Below are 25,986 nucleotides of genomic sequence, written 5' to 3'. Positions count from 1 at the left end.
TGAAGCCTCGTTTTTATGTAGTTGAAAGACTTTTTGTTGCATCTGATTGTTTACCTCCTCAAGACAAAGCAAGTTCATATGACCATAGTCATTTGCTGAGAGTGCACAAAAGAATGGCGTCATCTACATAGAATAAATAACAACCTTAAACAACCAAAAAAATGGGAAAGATGTAGAGATTAAGGAGAAAGGACTGAAGATCTAATGCAAACAGTTAACTAATATCGCAGTTCAGTTCAGTTCTTGAGTTAACACCCAATAATGTGCAATCATTTTGTGCAATACTACATATTATGTGCAATAACACATCACTTATGACAGGGAATGTTACACCTGTTTTCTCAGGAAATACACATTTTACAATTACGCTTATACTGTCTACTCATGTATATATTTAGGGACATATTTTTTCTACTTATGTTTAGATTTTTAGGTCATATTCTTCCACTCATGCTTATATTTCAGTTCATATTTTGCACTTGTGTCTACCTATATATTTTGTACTGTATGTATTTCTGACTTGAACGGGAGCAACTGCAACTTTACATGTTGTTTTGGGTCAATTCTGACCCGTTTTGATATTTGATGGCAGTAAAAAATACCCTAAATGTCATTCTTTTAGCCTGACTTCTGCTAAAGTGACCCAGAATACACAAAAAATGATAGATTTTATTGAATATGTTTTAAAATTTGTATACTTTTGTACAGGTACTACAAATGTTTAAACACTTAGGCTGTTTCAGGTCAAATGGATGGGTCAACTCAAGGAAAATGGTGGTTTTAGGGAATCTTGAAACTGTGAAGTTGTACAGGCTGCAAGGTGGTGCAGTTGGTTTGCACTGTTGCCGGCTTGCGTCCCGGTGAGGACACCCGGGATCTTTCTGTGTGGAGTTTGCATGTACTCCCGGGTTCTCTCCGAGTTCTCCGGTTTCCTCCCACAAGTCCAAAAACATGTTGAGGTTAATTGGTGATTCTAAATTGTCCGTAGGTGTGAATGTGAGTGTGCTTGGTTGTCTGTCTCTAAGTGTGGCCCTGTGATAGACTGGTGACCTGTCCAGGGTGTCCCCTGCCTTCACCCTAAGTCAGCTGGGATAGACTCCAGCCCCCCATGACCCTAGTGAGGATTAAGCGGTGTATAGATAATGGATGGATGGATGTGACATAGGCTATTTAGACATTCTAAACAGATCTGTAGTTGAAAATGTGGTATAGACACGTACTATGAGGGAATTCTTGACAGGAATTGAGGAAGGAAAAATATGTGAGGGTTAAGTAATTTCCTCTTGGAGATCAATAACTGATTCTGATCTATATAAACATATGAAGAGCTCATTTGCAAAAACAAAAGAAAACCCACTTTTCCATCGTCTACCTGAGACAATATCAATCAAACTTAAGTTATCTCTATTTTTGTCATGCCATTTCTATTTAGTCAAATCCACTCAACTTCAGTTTGATTTATGTTATCTCAAGCAAACAACACATTTTTTTTCTGAAAATCTATAAAAATGGAGATATCTGTTTTTGCAAATGAACTCTTCCTCTACAGTGTGGTGTTGACTGAGGATGGATCTTTTCTGAGCTATCAGCGCCCTCTGGTGGTCGGTGCTGGTACCACGTTTACCAAAAAATGAAACCCCTCCCTCCTGCAGCTGCAAACACTGATAATGATAATGTTTTCATTTCCATGGCATAAACCTTCTTTTGCACGACTGTGACAAAGTTGGTGGCACAATTAAAAAAAGCCCTTATCGAAAATAACGCGTCAACCATCCGCCCAACACACGATAAACCTGTTTCGGATTGGCTCCGCGGCAAACCTAATTAAGATCGTATGAGCGCGAACATGGGAGGGGAATGTCAGAAAAAAAAAAAAAAAACACAGATCGAAGGGAGGAGTAAGAGAAAACAGCGCAATCGTGACTTAACAGGTTGGAAAGAAGACGAGCAAAAAGCGGCTCCTTGGTTCTGCGCTTTCACTTTTTTATTCACTTGATTTTTTTCCGGGTGCTTCGTCTAATTGGAACCGATTCGAAAGCAACCATCAGAGAGGTAAGATTTCAATGTCGTTTCCTCGTTTATATATTTAATAAATTGCAGATTGGAAGGAGCCGATCATGTTGGTGAAGCATGCAAAGAGATCAAGGCTTTGCACCATCTGATTACGCGTCAGCTTCATGTGCTGAATTTTGGTGGTGAGAAAAATACAGCAAAAGATAAGTGGGATCCAGTGGAAAAAATTAATGACCAGCCCCCCTCTGCTTCTGCTCAAGCATGCCACACCCACGCTGATTTCCATGCAACCCTCTTGTTAACTTATGGAAGTTTTAACCATTTTTACGCACAACCCGGATTGCGCTATCGAGGCTGTAAACTCATTAACCCATCGCTGGTGTGAAGATCAACACGCTGTTTTATGACCATCAGGCTTCATCGTGCGGCAGATTAGGGTTCATTTATTTAATATTGTCCTTTTCTATCCCCTGGCAACCCTTCCATTCCCTCCCTCCCATCCCGCGGTTTTGTGGTTTATATCAAAAACTTCCCCCTCCCTTGTTCATGCCTTCCGTTTCCCCTAGAGACCCTGGAAGTGTGACCTTCTGTTCCAGCGTGCCAAGCCAAGTTTCTGCAAGTTCATCGCCATGTCTGCCCCTGGTAAGTGACTGAAAGCAGCAGCACAGAGATGAGTGGCTTTCTCTCACCTTTCCATGTGAACTTTAGAAAGCTTAAGAGTGTGAGCGAATGAAAGCAGAAGATTTTTGTTGCTTTCTTCCCTATCGGTTACTTCCATTATGTCATGTTTTATAGTCGTTGTGAAATGATCGGGTTCTCATTTCTCAAAGTTTCCATTCCAATTTCCTATCACATGCCTCCCACGGATCATCGTGAATGAGCACCTTGTCCTGCCCTCAAGATTCCTCCTGTGGCTTTTCAAAAACGTGTCCTCCCCAAAGGTGGTGAAATTTCAAGCGAATTCCGTGAATGCTTGCTTGAAAACATATCTGAGTTTTTATTCCAGTGCGCTACTCCCTCTGGACAGAGAAGACCAGATTAAGGAGGGGAAAGGTCCTGCTGCGTGGGCCTGTCAGGGTTTTTAACTTGTGCCTCTTTGTGAACACAGATACCAGTTTTTTGTGTTGTATTTCCTGCAAAGCAGAGAAAGGAATTTGGAAAGAGGTGGAGCACAGGCAAGCCTCGGAGTTCACACAACTCAGCCCTGACTTCCTTTTTTTTGACTACTGGCTCTTGTTCAAATGACAAAAAGTAGCGCAAGGGCCAGTTTGCTTTCTAACTGTAATCCATGAGACTGTATTGCCAGGACAGTCATGAACTTAATCGACGAGAATTGTACAGCGAAATCGCCCAGTGACCTTTAAGACAGTTGAGCTGATGTGATAAGGTCACTGCTGGACTTTCCTGCAAAGCTAACAAAAAACCAGTTTGGTCAGTGGTGAGACACCAGTGTGTGGCATACAAATCCCTCGTAGCCTGACAGGAATGACACAACAATTATGGAGTCTTATGTTTCTGTTACAGACGAGGGCAGGACATTTAAACTCAAAGTTATTTACAATAAACTACAGATGTGACGCGCACAGAACATGAAAAAACACCTACTCACAGAAAAGGAGCCCGTATTTACAGACCACAGATGTAGCGGAACTGAACATAGAAGTGTTTTTCAGTTCGCTTCTTTAACACAGACACAGTCATGCCAGTTCTCAGGTGGTCAGAAAGATCCTAAAGTCACCAAAAACACTTTTGTCGCATCTAAGTTGGAAAACAGCAATGTTATGGTCTGACCAGTTTGCTGTCAGTGACCAAGTGTGACAAGCGGGTTTGTCACACTTGGAGGAATTATTGCCTGCTTACCATCATGCATGCTCCCCCTCCCCCCAAAGTCCCATTCTGAGACAGAAAAACCCTGCATGAACTCAAGAGCCAAGCGATTACGTGCTTTAAAGGCGAAAAGTAGAATTTTAAGGTTTTTTCTTGAAGATTATTTTTATTCATCTGATTTAATTCGATAGATGAAGTCCTGTCTTTAGATTGCTTATTTTCTTTGAAACTACAATTCCTAACCCAGTTCAGAGACTCTTTGACGTGTTTGCTTGATATACACCTTAAGGGCTTAACGACCTAACTTGTCTCTTGGAGGTATTTCTATGGTGATGCTACACTGCAAACATTGCAGCCAGTTGGAAGTCACACAATTAGTGAAATGGAGATCAGTGAATTTGTTTGAAGTGTTTGTGGTATGGGGACACCTGTATCCAGAAGGTCCAGTCACTGGTGGAGTGTACTCCTGGCTATGAAGCACGGCGGTGGCATCACCATGTTGGATTGCTTCTCGGCGGCAAGTTTCAAAAAGCTTGTAAAGGCAGAGGGTAAAATGAATGTAGTAAAGTAAAGGGGAATCCTGCACGACAACCTGATGTAGTCTGTGAGCGAACTTTGACTTTTAAGATTTGTTTTTCAGAGAGAGAATCACTCACTATATATATATATCCAAAACCACACAGAACAGAATGCTTATTATACACATGTACTAAGAGTGATAGAACAAATATCCTCTCATCACACTTCTTCTTTGTGAATGACAAACAGATTTTTTTGTCATTACCATAAAAGGGCAGCCACTAGCAGGGACAGTTTTAAAAATCAGTCTTTAATTTGGTAAACCTAAAGATTCCATGTTATTCTAATGATAAAATAAAAGACAATATGCAGGCTCCCACCGAAACTGGATTTTAATCAGTAGCACCGCTCTGAACTGCCAACTGGAAAACCTTGCACATCCTGGTTGGAAAACAATCAGCAGCTGTTCAATTCCTTCCTGAATAGAGGCTAATTCCAAGTAATTGTTTTGGTTCTAGACCTCTTTTGAATACATTTCTTTAAATGAAAATGCGAGGAGCGTAACTGCATTCTGTAGTCCAGTTTTTCCACCATTGTTGTTGTTTTACTAGCTGTCCTGTAAATGCTTTGTATTTGCAGTGGCTCAGCAAATAAGTAGCTTACTGGTTTTGCCTTCCCAGCAGGGAAAAGCAGGATCATCCACAGTTAACTTACATGCATTCTTACACTCTTGTGACCACCTGCTACCAGCCAGACACACAGAGCTCACGACTCCCACTGCCGATCACATAATTATGTGTTTCTGAATTATCTTATCGTTACTTTGTTGAAAGGTAAGAGATAAGATACGTAACAAGCAGCTTTATGCTTTTATGGCTTATATTGGGTTTTTATGCAACTATTTTGTTAAATTTTTACCTGAATATTTCAGTGGTTACCTCAGTGTTGTTCATATGTTTTCTATGGTTAAAATGAAGCGATGTTGTTTGTAGTTTTAATGTTATCTGACTTTACACAGTGAAGAAACCCTGCATGTGTAAAAACAGATCTGTATCTATTATAAAATATGATTTTTTAAATGTGAAAAGGGTGAACAAATGTCACTGTCTTTTCCCCAGGTTACCCAGACCCTTACAACCAGGCGTCCTATCCCATGCCTCAGCCTGGGGGCCACTCCGTCGCTCCATATCCGGTTCCCCAGGGCGGTTATGGAGACCCCAGTCAGGCTCCTCCACCAGGATTTAACATGGGCTACAACGCAGGCCAAGCTCCAGTCATGTATCAGCCGGGACAGGTGGGCCCGGGTCCAGTTCAAGGGCAGGAGTATGGTGGCGGTCCAGGAGCGATCTCCCCGGCCCCGGTCGGCGGTCAACCCGCGGTTGCTGTCGGGGTCCCGCCGGGGCTCGAGTACCTCACACAGGTAGAGAATCATGAAAAGACTGTAAAAGAAGAAAAACTGATCTGCAACTCCTTAAGGTGAAGGAGATGTTAGTGCAGCGAGGTGATTTAAAATCTCTCTCCACCAGTTTAAGTGTCTTTATTGTAGAATGGAAAACTAAATTCATGCATTCATTCCTTTATGAAAAGAATACGTGACTGAGTGTTTGACCTCCAGACACATGACTGACAGCGACGTGTTGACTCCTTCGTTTATCCTTATATTGTGTAACACCCTAAAAACGAGGAACACTGAAATGCATTGTTTGCCTCGTCACTCTCAAGTTCCTTCCTGCGCGTCTGCCACATGGCTTTTAGTACAATAAAATGTCACATGGAAGTAGCCAGAAACGCACAGTAAAAATTCAAGTGCTGTCGTTACTGATTCACCTTTTATATACTTGTTTGTTTGGGGTCATTGTGCATTTTTAGAGCTGACATCAAATTTAAAACAACATCTGCTTTGCTCAGCAATCGGGCTTTAGTTTGTGATGACTCCAGTCAGACCAGTTTATCTTCCTGTCATGTTTAAATTCAAATTTTGTCCTGTTAAGTTGTTGCATGACCTCAGTCCTGTCTGTCTTTTGAACTTCTAATGATCACACTCAACATTGTTCTCTTTTAAACCAGTAACTCTGCAGGTTGTCTTGGTGCAACTATTAAAGGCCCAACTTAGAATAGATGAAGTCCTTTAACTTGGTTTCTTTTGCTCTCCAGGAAATAACACTAAATGTACTCATAGAAAGCAGAGAGCAACGCGTTTATGCAGCAGAGTGTTATATGGTTTTATGGAAATTCACGAGGGTAGCTGTTTTGCATTGTAAATATTCGAAATGTGCTTGATTTCTTCTTGACTTTTGTGTTTATAATTGTACACTTTCTCACGCTGCTTTTTCTCCTGTGGTTTCAGATCGACCAGATCCTGATCCATCAAAAAGTTGAACTCCTAGAAGGTAAAGCCTGTTACCTGTTCACCCAGTTAACCAGCAGCATCTCCTGCAAGCTTAACAGTTGAATCATGATGACAGATGACCCCTGTCCTTGGAATTCTTTTCTTATCTGTACTTTTTCCACCATTTGTCTTCCTTGCTACCCCACCCAGCATTCATCGGTTTCGAGACTAACAACCAGTATGAGATAAAGAACAGCCTGGGCCAGAAGATCTACAAGGCCAAGGAGAAGAATGACTGCTGCACCAGGAACTGCTGCGGTTCTCTGCGCAGCTTCGACATGAAGATCAAGGACAACATGGACAGGGAGGTTATCCGTCTCGTACGGCCTTTCCGCTGCGTTTCCTGCTGGTGTCCCTGTTGCCTTCAAGAGGTTTGCATTTAATATTTGTTTGAGTCTAAATGACTTAGCGAGTGTCAAATGAAGTAGGCTTTTATGATATTGATTTACCACACCTATAACCAATGTTGTGCTGAGTCAATAGTTCATTCAGTGACCCATCACCCTGAGCACGTACTCCAAATATGGATAAAAACTCCTATCTGTTAAATAATTGATCTCCACGTGTCAGTATGATACAGTTAATATTTAACTGTATTGATTGTCCAGACAGATTCTAAAGGGGAAGAACAGGCTATTGCTTGGTTAAGCGGTTGATTCTTCAGAGCAGTTTTTTTACGCTGATGATGCTTTTGTCGCATACCGTGACGTCAAACTCCGTCTCCTCCTGTCTACATGCAAACATAAAGATGGAGTTTTTCCAAATCTCCACTTTGGTCGGTTTTCAGATATGATATGATGTTTTCGGTGACTTGTGTACGTGTAAACCAAAGGCCCATTGGAATATCACCATTTTTGCTATGTGTGAACAGGGCCTGGACACTCCAAGTTTCTTTTCTTTCCAGTTCTTTTCTCATTTGGAAAAGTAGTAATTTTTAACCGATTTTCAAAAACGGAATTCAAAAGAGCTGGTTGCCTTCAGTCTGAAAGCAACAGACAGATGGATAAACAATATTAAGAAAAGCGTGGTTGGTTTTCCATGAGATTTGTGGGATTTCTGCTTCAAAGAAAATCTTATTGTTTATTTTTTATCTGACTATCTTTTGAAACATCTGCCTGTAAGATGTCTGCTCTCACCCCGATGCTATTGTGGTGCTCACAGGACTGAAAAATGCAGGTTTACATTCCATTTGAAAATGCAGAATCATGGCCTGGTTTCTGTGGTTGCCTAAAACTGGAAGATGCTGTTTATGTCTGAGAATCTTGGTAGACGAATGTGAAAGAGTTTGAGCTTCTTAGTTTATCTTACCATGAAAACCTGCAGCCTCCCAGCTCTCACATTTAAATGTCTCCGTCCCTTCACCTCCTATCACTGTTGCCAAGTAGCGTTTCGATGTCTTTGTGCACCGCTTTGCTCGGGCAGCTGTTTAACAATATGAATGGCTCTTTGTCTGTCCAAACTATCTCCTGGACTCCCTGATCCTCTGTCACCCTCCACTGAGACCTCTCTCTCGCTCCCCCCCTCCCCTTTTTATTTAATTCACATCATTAGCAGTCTGTCTACAGTATGTTCCCACTGGCCTGAACTGAAGGCTTTCACATACTGCAGTTCTCTGTTTACTGCCCAGACAGGAGCCATATGAGACGCATTACCTTGGTTATGTGCTTTCACAATCCAGCAGTCAGTGTCACGTCACTCATTCCTGCTGTCCCATGTGACATGCTGTGTAGCCCCGTGATGTTTTATTTATAGCTGTCAAGAAATAAAGGGTGGATTCTAATCTCTATTAAGAAACACTTTCTAAGACGTGTCTCGTGTGTCTAACTAAGTGCGTGATTTACAGATGGAGGTCCAGGCCCCGCCGGGAACCACCGTAGGGTACGTCAAACAAGACTGGCACCCTTTCCTGCCACGATTTTCCATCCAGGGACCAAACAAGGAGACCGTGATGAAACTGGAGGGGCCCTGCTTTGCCTGCAACTGCTGTGGGGACGTCAACTTTGAGGTGAGGTCAACGGGACTGTTGTCCGATTAGCCTTGTTACATATCCATTCAGATCACGTAATCTGAAACTGAGCTTTATGGCGTTTACTGATAGCAACTACTAAGATATTGCTGATTGTATAACGCGTTACCTGCTTCAAAGTGAGACACTGCAGACAAAAACACAGTTTGTTTATTTAAAAATGTAAAAATGTTGGGATATTTTGCTCCTATAGCGCATCTTCTTTTAGACCAGTGGAAAGAAAACATTCAAACATACACATATAGGTGTTTTTTTACTACACTTGTCTAGTAGACATTTATGCAAATTAGCTCATAATTAGTGACATAACACTTCCTTTGTATGTTTATGTTAACGAAGACACTTGGAATACAAAAAAAATATTGTGTTTTATAACTCTTGGAAGTTTTCCCTTTGAATCATTTGTCTTTCTTGACATAAATTTACATAAAAAGGATTTTTCATGTCAAAGTGAAAACAGATGTCTACGAAGCAATGTGATTTAATTAAAAATCTAAAACCTGAAATATGTGGCTGCATAAACATTTACCCCCTCGAGAGTCAAACAGTCGAGAAACAGCCCCACATCATGATGCTGCCACTGCCGTGCTTCTCTGTGGGGATGGCATGTTTGTGATGATGTGATTGTAAGATTCTTCTTCCTTTTCACTTTATGCACGGTCTCTTCCATCTCAGCCATGGAAGTTTCTTCTTCAGACGAGTTACAGGCTCTCTCAGTTGTTGAGGACGGCCTGTTGTAGGCAGATTTAGGCATGTGCCATATTCAGCCTGTTTTTTAATAAATCATTTACCTGTACTCAAAGGGACATTTGGACATTTTTGTGTATCCATCCCCAGCCTTGTGCTTTTCTATAACCTTTTCACTGAGTTGCTTGGAGTCTTCCTTTGTCTTCATTGTGTAGCAATAGAGTACCAGTGATTGACCAGTGACTAGACCTTCCAGACACAGGTGTCTTTATACTACGATCACTTGAGACACATTAATTGCACTCAAATGATTTCTATTTTGCTAATTATATGAATTCTAGCACCAACTGGCTGCACCTGTGTTGAATTAGGTGAGTGGTCTGGCCATTTATTTTGTGTTTCATAGGCTTTTTATTAATTGACATTACCTTGTAGAAATCTGTTTTGAGATGAAAGCGTAAATTCTTGTCCAAAAAAGAAAAACAAAACAAAAAAACACCATACATACACTTGACATCCCAGTTGTTTTTCTGTCTATATATTACAAGATTTTAACGGCAGAGTTAGTTCATATATCATTCATAACTGGATTTATGGAACACTTCAATCCCTAAAACAAAGAGAAAAAGGATTTTTCTGACTGTTCAGTCCACTTGGTAAACTCCTTTCACTGCTATGTCAGCAAAATGAAATCAAAATTTGGAACCGGCTTTATGCCTTGTTTAGATTTCTGTTCTGGAACTGCATTACATTTGTTTAACATCTTAAGCTTTGTCATAAATATACAAAGGCAGCATTTATATCAGTGTATGAAGTATGAAAATGAGAGCTTGTCTGAAGTAGAAAAAGTTTTTTTTTTGATTTGTAGATATCGTTTTGTTTCCTGTTGTAATGTTTTGTTGGTGATGTTTTTTTCTGTATTGTCCTGTTATTGTTTGCTTGACTTACTATTGTTGAAAAGTACATTTATTTATTTCATGGGGGAGAGTTCAATGACAACATCAATACCACTCTCATACCTGAGTGCTTATACACCTCAACATCTTGGTCAACCAGCTTTTTGCCGAAAGAACTTGAGTCAGTATAACTTGTTGTGAACCCTGGCATTGTTATTGCTCCCCAGCTGAAGACGAAAGATAGCGACAAAGCCATCGGTCGCATCAGCAAGCAGTGGAGCGGCCTTCTCAAAGAGGTCTTCACCGACACGGACAACTTCGGCATCCAGTTCCCGCTTGACTTGGACGTGAAGATGAAAGCCGTGCTGATGGGAGCCTGCTTCCTTATTGTAAGTGACCGATCCCTGTAAACAACGCTGATTTTATTATGTGGGATCCTGCTGATTATGACTTACTTGTTATTGCTTTGCAGGATTTCATGTTCTTCGAGAAGGTCGGGGAGGCCAACCAGCGCAGCACCGTGTTTTCATAACGGAGGGAAAAAAAAAAAAAGAAGGTTGAAAGAACAGCATCAGTTTTCTCCTGTTATGAATTGTTTATGCTTTGTTTATCCACATGTTTTTTGGTGGCAGTCCCAGAATCGGTTTATACAAACACATTGAGCAATATGGCCCCAAAAAAGCTTGATTGAATTTTCTGGAACCTTGGTTGACTTGGCCGCCAAGTTGCCGGTGTTTTTTGTTTTATTTACACTCCATACAGTTGATCTATTTTTAGATGAAGGAGCATACCTCCAGCTAAGACTTAATCCTTGCCAAAGAAAGTCAACAATACCCTGAATGCCTTCTTCAGGGCCTACACATACAAACCAGCAAGCACACACATACTTGTGAATGTGCTTTATGCTGCACTGGTGTTTCACCTTTATCCTGTTTGTTTTTCTATTATTATTACAACACTCGTGCATTAAGAAGAAAATGGCAGTGAATCTAGCATAAGTGAAACACTGTTGTTGTCATCATCAAACTATATTCCTTGTAGGTTTTTTCCATTATAGCAGCTAGCCGATGGCGGTGTCAGACCACCACTATGGTCTTGACGGATTGTAAAGACATGCACTTTTTATGTTAAACAAGTTCTTTCCAGTACTTCAGCTTATCACCAAATACCTACAAGACTGATTATATCCCCTTCAGTCTCATCCGCATGTTGTGGTAATTAACACACCAAAGTAAGATGGTTGACATGACGAATAACACATCTGCATGTTGTAGATATATTTGCATGCTGACATTTATCTTTAACCAACAAGACTCCTAACTGCAGATTTTTTTAAAATGTTTTTTTTAATAATTTATAAAAAGCTTTATAGAAACACAAGCTGCAGTACACGGGCTGCTTTTGCTTGTGAAAGGAAGTTGTGGCTGCGAAAGTGAGGTGACGAAGAGGTTGTGACACATGCTGTGTAATTTACCAAAGTGCTCTTTCTCTAGCTCTCCATGGCCTTTTCTCTCCCCCCCTTACCCTGCAGTGTACATAACAAAACTGCTGCATCGTCCGCTGTGTAAATGCTCCCTCGGTGGTTCTTGTGTTTGCCATGGACACAGCCAGACTTCGCCCTCCAGTTTTCTCCAGATACCACTGTGTTAGACGTGCGCCAGATATTGGTCAGTGGCAATGAAGTTTAATAGTAGACAGAAGGACAAATCTAAGTATGGCTGACTTCAAAGTGGCTGAAAAAAAACCCACCAGTGAAAGGTTTAAGGATAAGTAAGTTAGTGTGAACTTTTTTTTCCAGCTCTGTTCTTTAGAATGTTTTAATAATGACAGGTTTGAAATGTTGAAGCTCTCTGTTCTGTATTCACTCTATGTTGTCATGATACGATGGGTGTGCCTCCTGTGGGGTTTGGTTTTCCCTTTAAATCCAGACTGCACCTCTCTACTACACAGTCAGGAACTAAATACTGCCTGTGTATAATATGCAACGACCAGTAATCTGACCTCTGATTAGGAAGTAGCCAAACAATGTGCAGTGCAATTAAAGCAGTCATTTGTTCACTAACAGTTTGATATTAACCCGCATGTGCGTTTTATATTGATTACATGTGCGGCTGGCGGTCGCATGCTTCCTATTTTTTATCAAAACTGTTTTGCATCGTTTTACTCGTGATTGTTCGATTTCTACCGAAACCACAAATAAATGTATTTTAGAAATAAAACAAATGCCATTGTTGAGAGTGCTGTCTTCTGCTCGAGTGAGCGTCCAGGAAAATGTGGGGGAAGGCCCGGGGAAATCAGTGGAGCATCTGGTTTCACTTGGAAAAAAAATTATCCTTACTTCAGAGGAAAGTCAGGTCTCATTTTGTGGCTCAAAAGAGTCCAAAGTCCAGCTCTAGTTGGAGGCTTTCTGTACCATTTTAAGTTGCTGGTTCTCAATTTATTGGTGTCATTACTAGTGGCCTGACCGTCCTATCTGTTAATATACAAACACATTATGTCCATGCCCTACTTAAGAGATAACCGATAAGAATTACTTTCCTTGCTCATTAACTCAATACCTTACGGCTCCACCTGCTGGAACTGTGTAAGAAGTAGATGTATAGGATGTCTTCACATGTCCATCCATGCCTCAGCGCTACTTGGGGAAATAAATCAGAATACATTTGTCCTCCTATAAAATGTCATTTGCTTAATCATTCTGTGATTTGAAGTTCCTCGTCATAAAAGCAGATCAGCTGACATTTTGCATGCTGCTGCTGCTGCTGCTGCTGCTGTGTAAATATTTACACCAGTATGTCTGGGTTCGCTCTGGCACGCTTGTTAATACCATAAAAGATGAAAATGTTAAGTAAACAGGATCGCTTATATGAATGGACTCGCTAGGTTGATTCAGCAGTCATGAGCTCCCACTGAAGAGAGAACTTTGATTTCATTTTGATGCTGTATTCAAATCAAGTTATGGCTATAATTTAGCTAATTTAATAGATTTTAAATCACTTTAAACAGCTGACATTTTACCACATCGTAGCAGCAAAAGCACAGGTGGACCTGATAGCTGCAATGATGGCTAATAATAGTAATGGAGACAAATCCAGGCACCTTGTATGATGCATGCTGACTAACTGATTAATTAGACTCTGTATTGTGTGCTCATAAGTGGTGACAGGTCCAGCTTTGTAGTCCACATCTGTCTGTCTGTAGTGGAAGCATGCAGGGCTTCACAGAAAGGGTATATGTTAAAAAATGCTCCACCAGTTTATTCTGGTAGATTAATCATAGCAACTTGACTTGTTTGAGTTCCTTGAAGACGTTCCACCTCTCATCCAAGAGGCTTCATCAGTTCTGACTGACTGGTTGAGAGTTCCAGATACTTATATCCTAAAGGAGCCATTAACATCTGAGTTTGGGTTTCAATTGGGGTTTTGTTGCTCCTTCCCCTCGTTATATGGGTCGTTAGTGCTCTCCCTGCCACAATGGGGTTTGTTAGGGACTTTTGTGGCTAGGTGTGAATGTAGTTTAATCATCCTAGTGAGAGAACTTAGGACTGAATTGTAAACTGGTGTGAGATGATGCCTCAGACCTCCACCTCTGTTGAGGGATGGTCTTTCCAGTTTGACATAGATGGCTTCTTTCACCCCTCTCTCAAACCATCTGTCCTCTCTGGCCAAAATCTGTACGTTGTTGTCTTCGAATGAGTGTTCTTTGTCCTTGAGATGCAGGTGGACTGCTGAGTCCTGTCCCAAGGAGCTGGCTCTTCTGTGCTGAGCCATGTGCTTGTGGAGCGGTTGTTTTTGCATCCTCTTAACACACAGATAAAAGCATCAAAACAGATCAAACAGAACCAATATTTCATATTTGTTTTGAAGAAGGCATCTGGTGCCTAAGTGTTGCACACAGCCTTTTATTTAAACGTGGAATTTGTGCATAATAATAAACCTAATATAAAAATGAAAATCACATAACAGTTACAATTATTATAAAACACAGAAAAGAAAAGAAAAAGCACCAACGAGTGCAGTTTCCCAGTAAACCAGGATATAATTTACATTGCGACATGGCAGATGAAAAACACATCAGCACTTTTATTCAATAAAACAATAATTTGTAATACAATATATACAAATTTATTAGCCGACAAAAACTATAAAAACATCTCCTTGTCGTGTCTCATTAGAAATATATTTTTTAAAGTGGTAAGGAAGATATTTGCTAATTTCCTGTGCTTCAAAATATTTTCCCTCTGAATATACATCCATTTTTCTACTTTCACACACACTGGGCTGCTCCCATATCAGAGCAGAAGATAACAGTTGGATCTCCAGGTAGCGGAGTGTGTCACTGTAAAGCAGGGCGATGCTGGAAAAAGTCAACCATCCACGCATTAGAACAATCTCTTTAAACTCGTCTGTCTGTGCTCACTAGAGGTCGCTCCCTCTCGCCGGGGCCAGACCTGTCGTCCCGGGCCAATCGGATCAGGTAGCAACTGGCGCCCTGCAGGTTCCACTGGTACCTGGAGAGGATCCTCCGGCAGTCGTCTCTGGAGCAGAGGCTCAGCGAGTACAGCTGCTCCATCTAGAGGCGACGGAAACAAATCAAAATACTAACGTGGATACGTGTTTAGATTTAGAAGGTCAGAAAGCTGCTTGTCTTTTAAATATATTATTATTATTATAGAATATACATTTGAATTGACATCATAAGGTAGACCTACTTTAAAGAGGTACATCTAATTCTAACATCTGGACAAATTATAGGTTTGAAGTGATTCAAAATAAGTTTACCACAAAAAAATATCTGATGTGTGACAAATGTCTGGGTCAGCCTGTTTACACCCAAAATGTACACCCTACACATCCTGTGGCTTACCAGCTTGTATTAAGTTAAGCATTAGCCTTTGCTTTTCTGTGTTTTCAGTCTAGCTTGTGGTAATGTGGTTAAACATAAATGAAAGTTAAACAATAACAGTCTTTAACACAGAGCTCACAGGGCACACAGGACTAGCTGTCAATGTTGTTGTTAATTTTGTACTTAGTCAGTGTAAAGCTTCTGAACAAATTCTGTAATTTCCCCCCAGATTAATCAAATTACCAACTGATTTACAGTAAAGTGGAAAATTTCCCCGGTTGGTAAGGCAGTCTTGCTTAAAAACCTTGTATTGTAATGGTGTAAATATTTACTGTGAGTTTTTAAATGTGAAGTTTAAGCTTTTCTGTTTTACATTTTGTTCAGTTAAATTTAGACGCCACATTTCACTTGATTGCATATTTTAGTACTTGTGTACCTGGTTGGTAATGCAGTCTTACTATAATGCTTTGTATTGTATTGAAGTCAATATTTGGAGTATGATACCCAATTATTAATATTTTTAGATTGGAGCTTTAAGCTTCACTTTGCAACAAGTTAAATCTGTTCATAACTTAACTAACTAAACTGTATATTTTAGCATCAGTTCAGTGTTCTGTTTAATACATCACTCAAGCTTGTTGAACTTGAAGGTTTAGTCTTCTTAAATGACCTTGTGTTTCTTTCCCATCATGTCTGAACACCTTTTCATATCCACACACAGATTACTTTGAATTGCCTATGTGTTGACAGATAATTGTCTCATTTCATCCTCTGACCTTGAGTTGTTGCTCCGCTAGCACTGGGTTCCCGTCATTACGCTGAAGTGCATTAAGAACCTCTTCTATGGTCACTCCATGTACTGCATCCATGATCTGAACAGAGCAACACACTTGTTACACTTCTGTTTTTATCCACTCAGCAAAGCTTCAGGCAAAAAAAAGGCATCTTGCACACGAAGAAGCTCTTACCTGTGGAACGAGATTGTCTCTACTGTTCCGCACATGAGGCGATTTCTCCCGCTCTCTTACTCGTTCTCGATCCCTCTCTCTGCCGTCTGTAAACTCGTCCAGCTGTGGGGTAGAGCGTGCCATGTGGGCGGTTCTGACCAGGTTGGAGCCTCCGATGCCCTGCTGAGGCAACGCTTGAGGTTGCGGCTGCACCAGAGGTGACGGCACCATCTGCGGAGGCCATGGCGTCCCTGTGGGTGGTTGACCCGCAGGTCTCCTCTGGGATTTCATGTTGAAGCGTTTCAGGTTGGGAGGTGGAGGACGAGGAGGGGGGATGATACTGGCCTCGCTGAACCGACGAAGGTCCTGCTGCATCACCACACTTCGAGCTGCCAATGCAGGAGGCATGAGTCTGCCCTGATGATCCACCATGACCTGCCCTACTGTATGAGCCCGGGGCCGATGTCCGCTTATGACCGATTCCAGGCTCCGAGACATACCTGAGGAAGCAGGAAGACACCTTTTTGATGCAGTTCAATATTATGTTTGTCAGCAGAAATCAAGCCGAACACGGCTGATTTCTTACTAGAGAACAAACATACACACATACAGATGATGCAGTATGTATGGTTTAATATTGCATAGGTGTGACAAGAGAATTATTCTGGTGTTTAGAATTCAGCCCCTATGAAGCTTCCTGATTAAACCAACACAGGGCAGAAGAGTTAAACGTGTGTAAGTGAATAAGTTACGACCTCGATGGATTAGATGCTTCATAGAAATATAAGCAACACAACAAAAAGCAACATCTTTCATTCACAATGCATGAATAAATGTACAGTCTTTAGCAGACACTACACATGGTAATCTGTGAAACTGTACTGCATGAGAAATCCGGAGCAAAGAAGACAGTGTAAGCAGAAATTAAAGCAAACAGCAGCGACAAAAAAAAAAAAAAATCGCAATTTTTAAAATTTGGCTAAAGAGCCCGTTACCACAGCGGGAAGATGCTGACACAAATAAATATTCCAGTATTAATGACTAGTAGTTATCTCCTTTTATTGCGTTTCAACATTGAATTATGGTCAATTTAATCCAGCTTTTTTGAAGATAATTTAGAAAAACGACTCTTAGTCAAGATGAAAAATAATTTTTACAAAGTAATGTCAAATGATTAAATGCTTGAAAGAAAAGTTTTATGAGGCAGTAGCAAAAACAGAGCCATTGTTGAAAAAAGCTTTCAGTCTCAACTGAGTCATTCTTTGGTTTGAGGAGACCAAAATTTAGTTTTCTGGCCCTCAGACTACATGCTATGTTCACACCAAATACTGCACATCATCAGAAACACACCATCCCCACTATGATGCATGGTGGTGGCAGCATCATGATGTGGGGATGTTTATTAGCAGCAGACCGTGGAAGGCTTGTAAAAGTAGAGGGTAAAATGAATGTGAAAAAGTATAGGGGAATCATGGAGAACCTTGACTTGGGAGAAGGTTTGTATTCCAGCAAGACAAAGACCCAAAGCATACAGCCAAAACTATACAGAAATGGTTTAAAATGATCAGGCGAGGCCGAGTTAGAGCCCTGTGCTCAATCCAACTGACAGTTTCTGTCTAGATTTGGAAAGGGCTTTTCACTCACGTCCCCTGTGCAACCTGACAGAGCTTGAGTAGTTTTGGAAAGGAGAATGGGGCAAAATTGCAGTGTTAGATGTGCAAGTCTGATCGGGACCTATCCACACAGGTTCAATGCTGTATTCAAGTGCATCTATAAAAAACTGACTTTACAGGGCTGATTACTTATTTTTTTTTTATATAATACTTATTTAAGGTTTATATTTTAAAATGGTTAACATGGCTTTGTAGATATCTGTTTTCTCTTTGACATGAAAGTCTTTTTTTGTTAGTTCTTGTCAAAAAAGCCAATTTATATTCACCATAATTCAAGGGAAAACATCCAAGAGAGGTGAGAACTTTCTATAGGCACTGTATGTGTATTTATTTATATAATGATTATACACATATTTACATAAATTCAACCATGTCTTGTAGCTTTACTCACTACACTCTACAGCTGATTATATGTATAGTTCCTACCTGCCATTTTCTGCAGATTGGATCCCTCCTTCTCCCTGACAGGGCCCGACTTCCAGTTGCCGCTCCTGCAGACGTCCCAACAAAAACACATTATCCATCAGTTTCAGCTCAGAAAATACACTGACTGACAGGAAGTGAAAGTTCAGTGCTATGCTGGACTTGGTACAGTACATTGTTGTATCCTGTATGATCAACAAATTAGGGGAAAAGGAGCAAAGGATGCCACTGTGAAACATACATTTTGTTAAAACAGCATCTAGAGGTGAACTTAATTATAGAAGCAAAGACACCTAATATACCAAATAGTGTAAGTAAGGCAGGAAGGAGTGAATGAGGATGATCACTGACTTGTCCAGGCTCTCAGGCGTTCCCCAGGAGCGTTCAGGGTTGATGTCTCCATGCCCCGTGTGGTGCATGCTGCCCTTTATCGGAGCCGAGATGTGGGTAGAGCTGGTGGCGAGGTTGGGGCCTTGGTTGCTGGAAGTGGTGTTGACAGTAACAGAAACAGGGGTCTGTATTGGCGCGATGAGGCTTGCAGGAAACCAGCCGACGGTCAGCGTCCTCTGGTTCTGACCTCGCCACTCGCTCAGCTCCAGACTGCGCAGAGAGACAGAAAATATTTGGTGAGAAGCCAAAATAGGAGTCCTGCTAAACAGAAGCCAGTAAGTCTTTAACACTTGTCACAACAATACATTAGCCTCCAAAAGCAACAAACAGCAGAGCAAGTAAGGATGTTGCAATGAAACCTCAACAAGGGTACACTTTATTGTTTATCAGTTAAAGTCTTTGTCTTTAGGAGGAATAATCTGTTACATTAGTTTTGCTTTTATTGCGGTTTTAAAAGTGTTTCATTTCTGTACATTTACATCTGTAAAGAGCAAACAACACCAGATTGGATCAGCTCGATTTGCTAAACCAAATGCAGAACTTTTTGTTTGATTTATACGACTATATAAAATGAAAACTGCAAATACTGACATGATAAATATCGACATGTTCACAGATCTGTTACGTAAAATAAAACCATTACTGTGCAGATAGTATCAAAAGCTGCTAGGCCTGCACAAGAAAGCAATACGCATTCAAGGGCTCGCTGAGATCTGGAATCTGAGAGTGGGCTGATTGAAGCTCAACAAAGGCCGATTGTGTCGGCTCTCTCCCTCACCCACCCATGGTCTATGACGGTCACCAGGTCATTGGCCGCGAGTGTGAGTTTTCTGGGTTCTGTAAAGTCTCTTGTTGCTTGCACTTCCATTGGTTTAACCTACAGAGGAAGTAAGAGAAATAAAGACAAAGATATGCAGAAAAATTGCTTGTTTCTGTCTATGCTTTCACACCTAATGAGGCCAGATCAACAGATCTCTGGTCTGTGTTTGGTCATACCTCTGCCACCATCGTGCCCAGTTGGTTGAAATTGGGTCTGTCAGCAGGATTGCAGGCCCAACACTTCCTCATGATGGTGTATAACTCCTGAGGGCAATCTGGTGGTTTGTCCAGGCGCTCGCCCTCCCGCTCCACTCGCCACAAAATCTAAACAGAATAAATGTCAGTGGGAGTCACAAGAAAAAAAAAAACGGCATAAGGGTGGGGACATACATTCCAATAATAAAGACAAATACTCTGACTAACATGAATACAAACAGCAAAATCATAGCGGGACAAGCCCGTACCTGTCGGCCTGACAGACCAAACCAGGGCTCCTCGCAGTAGGTAAACATCTCCCATAAAGTAACACCAAACATCCAGACATCTGAAGAATGGGAGAAGGAGCCAATACGAAGACTCTCTGGAGCACACCTGAAGGAAAAGCAGGTAAACAAACCATAAGGAAAGAGTTAACTGGTGAAAATTCTAAGTGTTATTAATACAACTAGCAATCATTTCCTAATCAGATTTTCCCATTTTCGTTAACAGCCCTTACCATGCAAACGGGATCCTTCTGTGTGCTGACATGACATAGTGGTCTGCCTCCTGGCTCAGGCCTCGCATTAAGCCAAAGTCCCCGATCTTCACCATGTCCTTGAACGCCAGCAGCACATTTCTTGCAGCCAGGTCCCTGTGGACGAATCTCCTGGTCTCCAGGTAGTCCATACCTGCCGCAATCTGAGTAGCGAAGAGCCAGAGCCGGACCAGAGGGTACTTAAACTGACGTGCACGCAGAGTGTCGTATAGTGATCCCAATGGGGCCAGCTCTGTTACCTAGAGGAAGGGGGAAACAGATCAGTGTGTATTTCAGCTCCTAAACACATATTAATTGCAATAGATAATCTTAATTATCCATGCTTATCATCTTACCATCTTCAGCGGCTGTGTGAGCACCACACCATAGAGCCGTATAATGTTGGGGTGGTCTAAGGACTGCATGGTGGTCACTTCCTGGAGGAAGTCGTTCAGAGTGTCCGTCTGCCTCGACATACTGCTCCTCAGTGATTTTACGGCAACAGACAGCTGAAAACAGTCAAGATAAATGCAAAACTCAGTCTGCGTCAGGCTCATACACCATCACTCCACAAGGCATGAGCTAGAAAAGCATAAAATACAACATTTAGCAACACTGAACGGCCACTTCAGATGGTAATTACCGGTGGGCATGTTAACATGTGTCACGTTATGGTGATTTTTTTGACTACCCTGGATATTGCTTGCACGTGTAAAAAGTACAAATTGGAACAAGTAAATAAATGCAAGATTCAGTTTAAGTATCACTACGCAACACAAGATTGGATAACAAAATTACAGATGCAGTTCCTATGTAGGTTTATAGCTGCCTCCTGCATGACCCAAATCGTCAGTTCCCGTGATTTGGATATCAGTACTTGGCCATATTGTGACTTCAATAATATTTCAACTAATTGTTCACTCCTGATAATCTCATAACCTGCTTCAAGGTCTACCAGACAGCAGCAGGACAAACAGGCTGTGGCATCACTAATTGGTAGATTTGTACTAATGATGTTCAGAGAAATTTTAATCACCAACTGCAGGCTGCACCATCTCATACCAGTTCATGATGTTTCCAGTTAGGATGCTTCCCTTTACTCTGTAAAAAGGATTTGCTAAGGGAATTTAGCTTTCCTGAAGAAGTACAGTAGTTTCTGGGCTGTCTTTTATCGGGGGGGAGATGTGTGATAGCCATGGCAGGTGGCAGAGGGGTGTGTGTCACCTTAACACCTTATTCTTAGTTTAGATAGAAATGCTATCTGGAGTGCTCTGACAGAAACCAGGATGCTGGGCATGTAAACACCTGATCCAGGTCTTTGTTTTGCTATGATGGTAAGAAAATAACTGCACACAGATGATCAGAAACCTGGATACTGTTATGGCCATACATAGTCTATATCCTGAATATGATCAAAACCAGAACTGCGATACTGGGAATACTGTATCAGGCAACTTTCGAAACCTACTGGCCCTTCAAATACACCTACAACAGCATTTTTTAAAAGTTAGATTTTATTGTGTGTTAAAAACTAAAGAAATGTGTTATACTGTTTATATTTTAGTGAAGCATCACATGACATACAGCATCAGAAAATTCCCAGTTTGTCTGGTCTCTAGATTTGTCTCTTACCACTTGCCCAGTTGGCGTGTGCCACTCTCCCTTCTTCACCACTCCAAAGGACCCAGAACCCAATTTCTCCCCCAGAACCAGCTCACTGTCTTGAATTAAACTCGGAAGAGCCCGGCTGCCGCCCTCCTGGCCCTGAGCTGGGCCATTTCCACTATACTGCTCCCCTCCATCTCCTCGCCTGTTGAACCCCTGTGTGCATCAATAAAATAATGAACAACTTACTACCAGGCTTGACATCCTGTAGCTCTTACACAATAAAAAAAAGTCTATGACAAAACTGTAAAATGCAGTTAAACGCTTGAGAGACCTTGTGCATCCATGGCCGCGATCGTGAGTTTGTCTTGTGGCGTTTTAGAGCATCCCATAATCTTCTTTGTGCTGCAAGAAGAAGAAGAAGAAGAAAAAAAAAAAATCAGTATCTTTCAATTTTGGACTTTTGCTTGGGAAACTCTAAAAGCTCTTAAAAGTTATGTTGGCTTCTTGCAGAATTTTGCTCTACAATCTGGTATATTACACACTAAATGAATGAAGCAACAAGTTTAAAAATATAAATAACATTCATAAAAATAATTAACAGAGTAATGATGATAAAAAATTATCATTAGTCACTGCTCAATTTCATATTCTACTGCACTTTATTCTCTTTTTTGAAGTCCTGGAGAGACAATTACAGTGTCACCCACTGGTTCGTGAACTAGTGTTTTAAAGCCTCACTAAATGAAGACCATGTTGCACTGAAGGAGATCTAAAACCAGCGATTGAGACCATAAAGTTACGAAGAAAATGTTTCCATACACTTGTAAAGACCGTGTATACCAATGAAGGAATCACTGAAACACATGCGTTTTTGTCACAAGTTCTTTCATAGATTTATTAGAGGTTTTCTGGAAATATAATAATAACAAAAATGTATCAGATTTATATAGTGCTTTTCAAGGCACTCAAAGTGGCTTTACACTGTCAATTATTCATTCACACACATTCATCCTGGTGGTGGTAGCTACGATTGTAGCCACAGCTGCCCTGGGGCAGAGGTGTGGCTCCAGTCTGCGCCTATGCTCCCTCCAATATGACTAAATGTGCTTGGTCAAAATTACACACAGCAACTTGAATGATCAATTTAGGTGACCTAGAAAGCTGTGTGAATCAAATTCTGGCCTCTTAACATCTAGTGAACGATTACGATTGATTGCTGGTGACTCCTCTGAGGCAATTGAATCATCTGATGCACACAAGAATGCCTGAAAATGAACACTTTAGTTTTTACACTGAGCAAACTGCATCTGTTTACATGTGGTTTAAGATTTGGTTAAAAGAAAGATGAAGTCAAACATTAGTTCATGCCATTCTAATAATGATATAGAACTTAGGGGCCTTTTAGATACTGTCTTTGCACCAGGATCTGTTTAAACCCTTTTCTGTCTTATGATCAATCGAACCTCCTCGACTGACCCAAAGCAGAAATCTCCTCTGTGTGAGAAAGACTGCGTGCATCCAGCCTGAATGATCAGAGGAAAGGATCAGACTCACCAGGTTTGCTGATTCCTATCTGCTCGAGGTCAGACTCCTTGACATAGGCGAAGTGCTGGATGCGGGTGATGTTGAGGCCATCTCTGACACGCAAGTAGAACTTCTCCAGCTGGACTTCAGCCAGGAGTTGGTGGAGCCACTGAGTTTCCTGGTCCATCAGCATGACCCGGCTGACCTGCCTGGAAGGTTAAAGACGTGAGCTTAGAAGACAGTGGAGGGACTTTTTGTGCTGGTTTTGCAAATCTCCTCATTCAAACATCAGACACTGAGTTCTGGATCATGTGCCCAGTTTGAGGATGCATAGATAGCAACATTAAAAGCCTGTTTAACTGTAACTTTGCGCCCACTCGAGCTTTGTTAGGTTACCATGGAGACTCAACAGAAAGTGTGTGATGCCAGAGGGGCGTTGTTCAACTTGTAGCCGAGCGCCAACTTTTAACAAGCTGTCGTGCATGAGTTGGAATGTCACGCCGAAAAGTAATTGCGAATCAGACACGGAAAATTGTGAAAGATGACAGAAGAGGAGCAGGTGAACGAGGGTTACAGGAAACACAGACACATGATAGATCCTCAGAAGGACGGACATGTGAGTTTAGTTCCACTTAAAATGACTCATGTTTGAACCTCGGAGATGACGACCCTGCAGGGCCTCGTGGAGCACTAAGAGCTGGAAACATTAGCTCTGGGCCACCCGTCCAACCGGATCCTGTTCACACAGTATTTATGTAACTGCTGAAGTGATACAATGTGTTGAACAGTAGCACATCTTTGAATAAGATCTGAGATGGAAGATTTTGTAAAACATGAGTCATTAGTAAAACAATAAGTGTGGTGCAGAATTCCCTCATGCTACAAAATGGAAAGGTACAACTCAGCGAATTCTTTTTTGATGGACACACTCTCCGCTTCCTGCTCTTAATGTTGCTAAAGGTCTGTACGGCCATAAATTAGCTGCTTATCAGCGCACTGAGCAAAGCAAGATACGAGTCTGGGAAGACCTTCAGCATTCCCCTGTCAGCTACCCTGGGAAAATCTAAACAAGTAGCAGGGTTAGTCTGTCTGCAGCGATCAGGCTCCTCATCAAAAACTAAGAGGGCACAAGCCTGGGCTTGCGTTAATTTCAAGGGACAACTCCCACTTAAATTTGCACCTAAGTGAGTGAAGCAAATTCGAAGGTCAAATGCAGCAGCAGAAAGTCACACAAAAATAAAAGTAAACAAAGAGAGCTCTGTGATCAGTCTCTTTATGTACAGAGTGATGAATCTTTAACCCGCCCAACTACTGAAAAATCCTCCCAGTCTAATGGCATGCGTGATCACTTATTTACTTCACAGTCACGTTTATCACAAACGCTACTATCTTCTAACTTCAAACGCATTGTTAATCCAGCACAAGTGCATGTGTTTACACTGCTGATGCCTGCTTCCTTTGACTGAGCCCAAGAACAAACCAAGATCAACACCCAGCGAGGCAGGCCAGGCCATTAATCAGTGACGGAACAGCTTTTTAAAAGATTCCAAAGAAGGTGTATAACCCCAGCTTCCACTGTAATAATAAAAAAATACTCTTATCTGTTGCCAAAGGTTGGTCATGGGTGTGCTTGTTAGAAATGCACATGTGCAGTAAACAGTCAAAGAAGTAATCAGATTACTTACTGGAGGAAAAGTAGCAATACTATAGCAGTAAACAGATTGTAATGATTAACAGAAATATGAAAATGAAAGCACAAAAATAATTTCATTTAATGTCATCACTGATGGCCTGCTGTGTGAGGAGTATCTTTTTCTACACTGATGCCCTGATCATGTGTTTTCTATACAAACAGGAACTTAAAACTATATAGAATAAATGCAACTACAACATCCACGATCGCATCATTAAATTCTCTGGCATTATCTACAGATTGATGATTAATCGGATACTTACGTTAATCAAGATGCTTCAGTCTCCCACGAGCTGATATTATTCAACCACACACGCCCCGAGACAAGTGATCCATGTCGGCATTGGAAGCCAGAGACACGTTAACGGAGGCTTTTTACCACAAATCACTTCTCGTGTCTGTCGGAAATCCTTCCTAATAAATCACCATGCACGGATTCTTTCGGCAAAGTTGTATCGTTCTTCTTTTTTTGTTGTTGCAGTGTTCCGGCGAGAGGTCCTAACGTATTTGACTTCTACCTGTGTGTTTTCCGCTGCTCTCTCCGCCTCTTTCAGGTTTGTCAACTAACCACACCTCTTCCTGACTTCTCTCACCTGAGCTTTCAGCACAGCACAGGGGGGAAATCTCCAGACAATAGCAGCAGAGCGATTAGCTGAGTGTCATAAATCACCAGATCAAAACAACACTTCTTGTTCCTCCTTAGCTGTAGCTGTCTGGACGTGTGGGTTCACTGAAATTAAACTAATATTATCATTTTACACACAAACTTAAAACATTCATTATATTAAAGGGAGTTGTGAAATAAAAGCTATGACTAATCTTAGTAAAAACCCATTTTAGCTAACTGCACCGAGCTAAAATCTGTTTATTTTGTGTTAAAGCGTTAAAAGCTAATACAGTTGTAGTCCATGTTAGCCAGATAGCTACACACAGTAGCAAATGTTAGCGAGGCAGCGGAAACTGTTTAAACTTAC

General features: G+C 41.2%; 2 protein-coding genes across 2 annotated transcripts; one reads left to right on the top strand and one right to left on the bottom strand.

The window, feature by feature from the left end:
- Positions 1-1,892: 1,892 nt before the first annotated feature.
- On the top strand, positions 1,893-12,592 carry LOC103358012 (phospholipid scramblase 2). Its single transcript, XM_008282802.1, has 8 exons — positions 1,893-2,052; positions 2,580-2,655; positions 5,478-5,779; positions 6,707-6,749; positions 6,899-7,119; positions 8,592-8,753; positions 10,585-10,746; positions 10,830-12,592. Exons 2-8 carry the CDS (start codon positions 2,643-2,645, stop codon positions 10,887-10,889), a joined length of 963 nt encoding a protein of 320 aa, XP_008281024.1. The 5' UTR covers positions 1,893-2,052; positions 2,580-2,642; the 3' UTR covers positions 10,890-12,592.
- Positions 12,593-14,238: 1,646 nt separating this feature from the next.
- Positions 14,239-25,452, bottom strand: tnk1 (tyrosine kinase, non-receptor, 1). The gene is made up of 14 exons (XM_008282801.1): positions 25,276-25,452; positions 23,350-23,528; positions 22,127-22,197; positions 21,820-22,008; positions 20,544-20,696; positions 20,170-20,447; positions 19,919-20,045; positions 19,632-19,778; positions 19,418-19,512; positions 18,597-18,845; positions 18,249-18,313; positions 16,171-16,649; positions 15,979-16,074; positions 14,239-14,929 (listed from the first exon to the last, which is right to left on the bottom strand). The coding sequence occupies exons 2-14, from the start codon at positions 23,510-23,512 to the stop codon at positions 14,753-14,755; spliced, it is 2,289 nt and encodes a 762-aa protein (XP_008281023.1). The 5' UTR covers positions 23,513-23,528; positions 25,276-25,452; the 3' UTR covers positions 14,239-14,752.
- Between the last annotated feature and the right edge of the window lie 534 nt (positions 25,453-25,986).

The sequence above is a fragment of the Stegastes partitus genome, unplaced genomic scaffold (assembly GCF_000690725.1).
Source record: "Stegastes partitus isolate 25-593 unplaced genomic scaffold, Stegastes_partitus-1.0.2 Scaffold287, whole genome shotgun sequence".
Classification (NCBI taxonomy): Eukaryota; Metazoa; Chordata; class Actinopteri; family Pomacentridae; genus Stegastes; species Stegastes partitus.
Note: the sequence above shows the minus strand (reverse complement) of the source record. Positions and strands in the feature narration are given on the sequence as shown.

What these genes read in the sequence shown, in the direction of transcription:
- tnk1 (XM_008282801.1), bottom strand. Translation starts at nt 23,512, where the DNA reads ATGCTGATGGACCAGGAAACTCAGTGGCTCCACCAACTCCTGGCTGAA. An exon ending in CGCGGCCATGGATGCACAAG is followed by an intron (nt 22,009 to 22,126) that starts GTCTCTCAAGCG and finishes TGATGCACACAG; the next exon opens with GGGTTCAACAGGCGAGGAGA. An exon ending in TAGCGGAGCAACAACTCAAG is followed by an intron (nt 14,930 to 15,978) that starts GTCAGAGGATGA and finishes CGTCGCCTCTAG; the next exon opens with ATGGAGCAGCTGTACTCGCT.
- LOC103358012 (XM_008282802.1), top strand. An exon ending in GGCTCGAGTACCTCACACAG is followed by an intron (nt 5,780 to 6,706) that starts GTAGAGAATCAT and finishes CTGTGGTTTCAG; the next exon opens with ATCGACCAGATCCTGATCCA. An exon ending in GTCCCTGTTGCCTTCAAGAG is followed by an intron (nt 7,120 to 8,591) that starts GTTTGCATTTAA and finishes CGTGATTTACAG; the next exon opens with ATGGAGGTCCAGGCCCCGCC.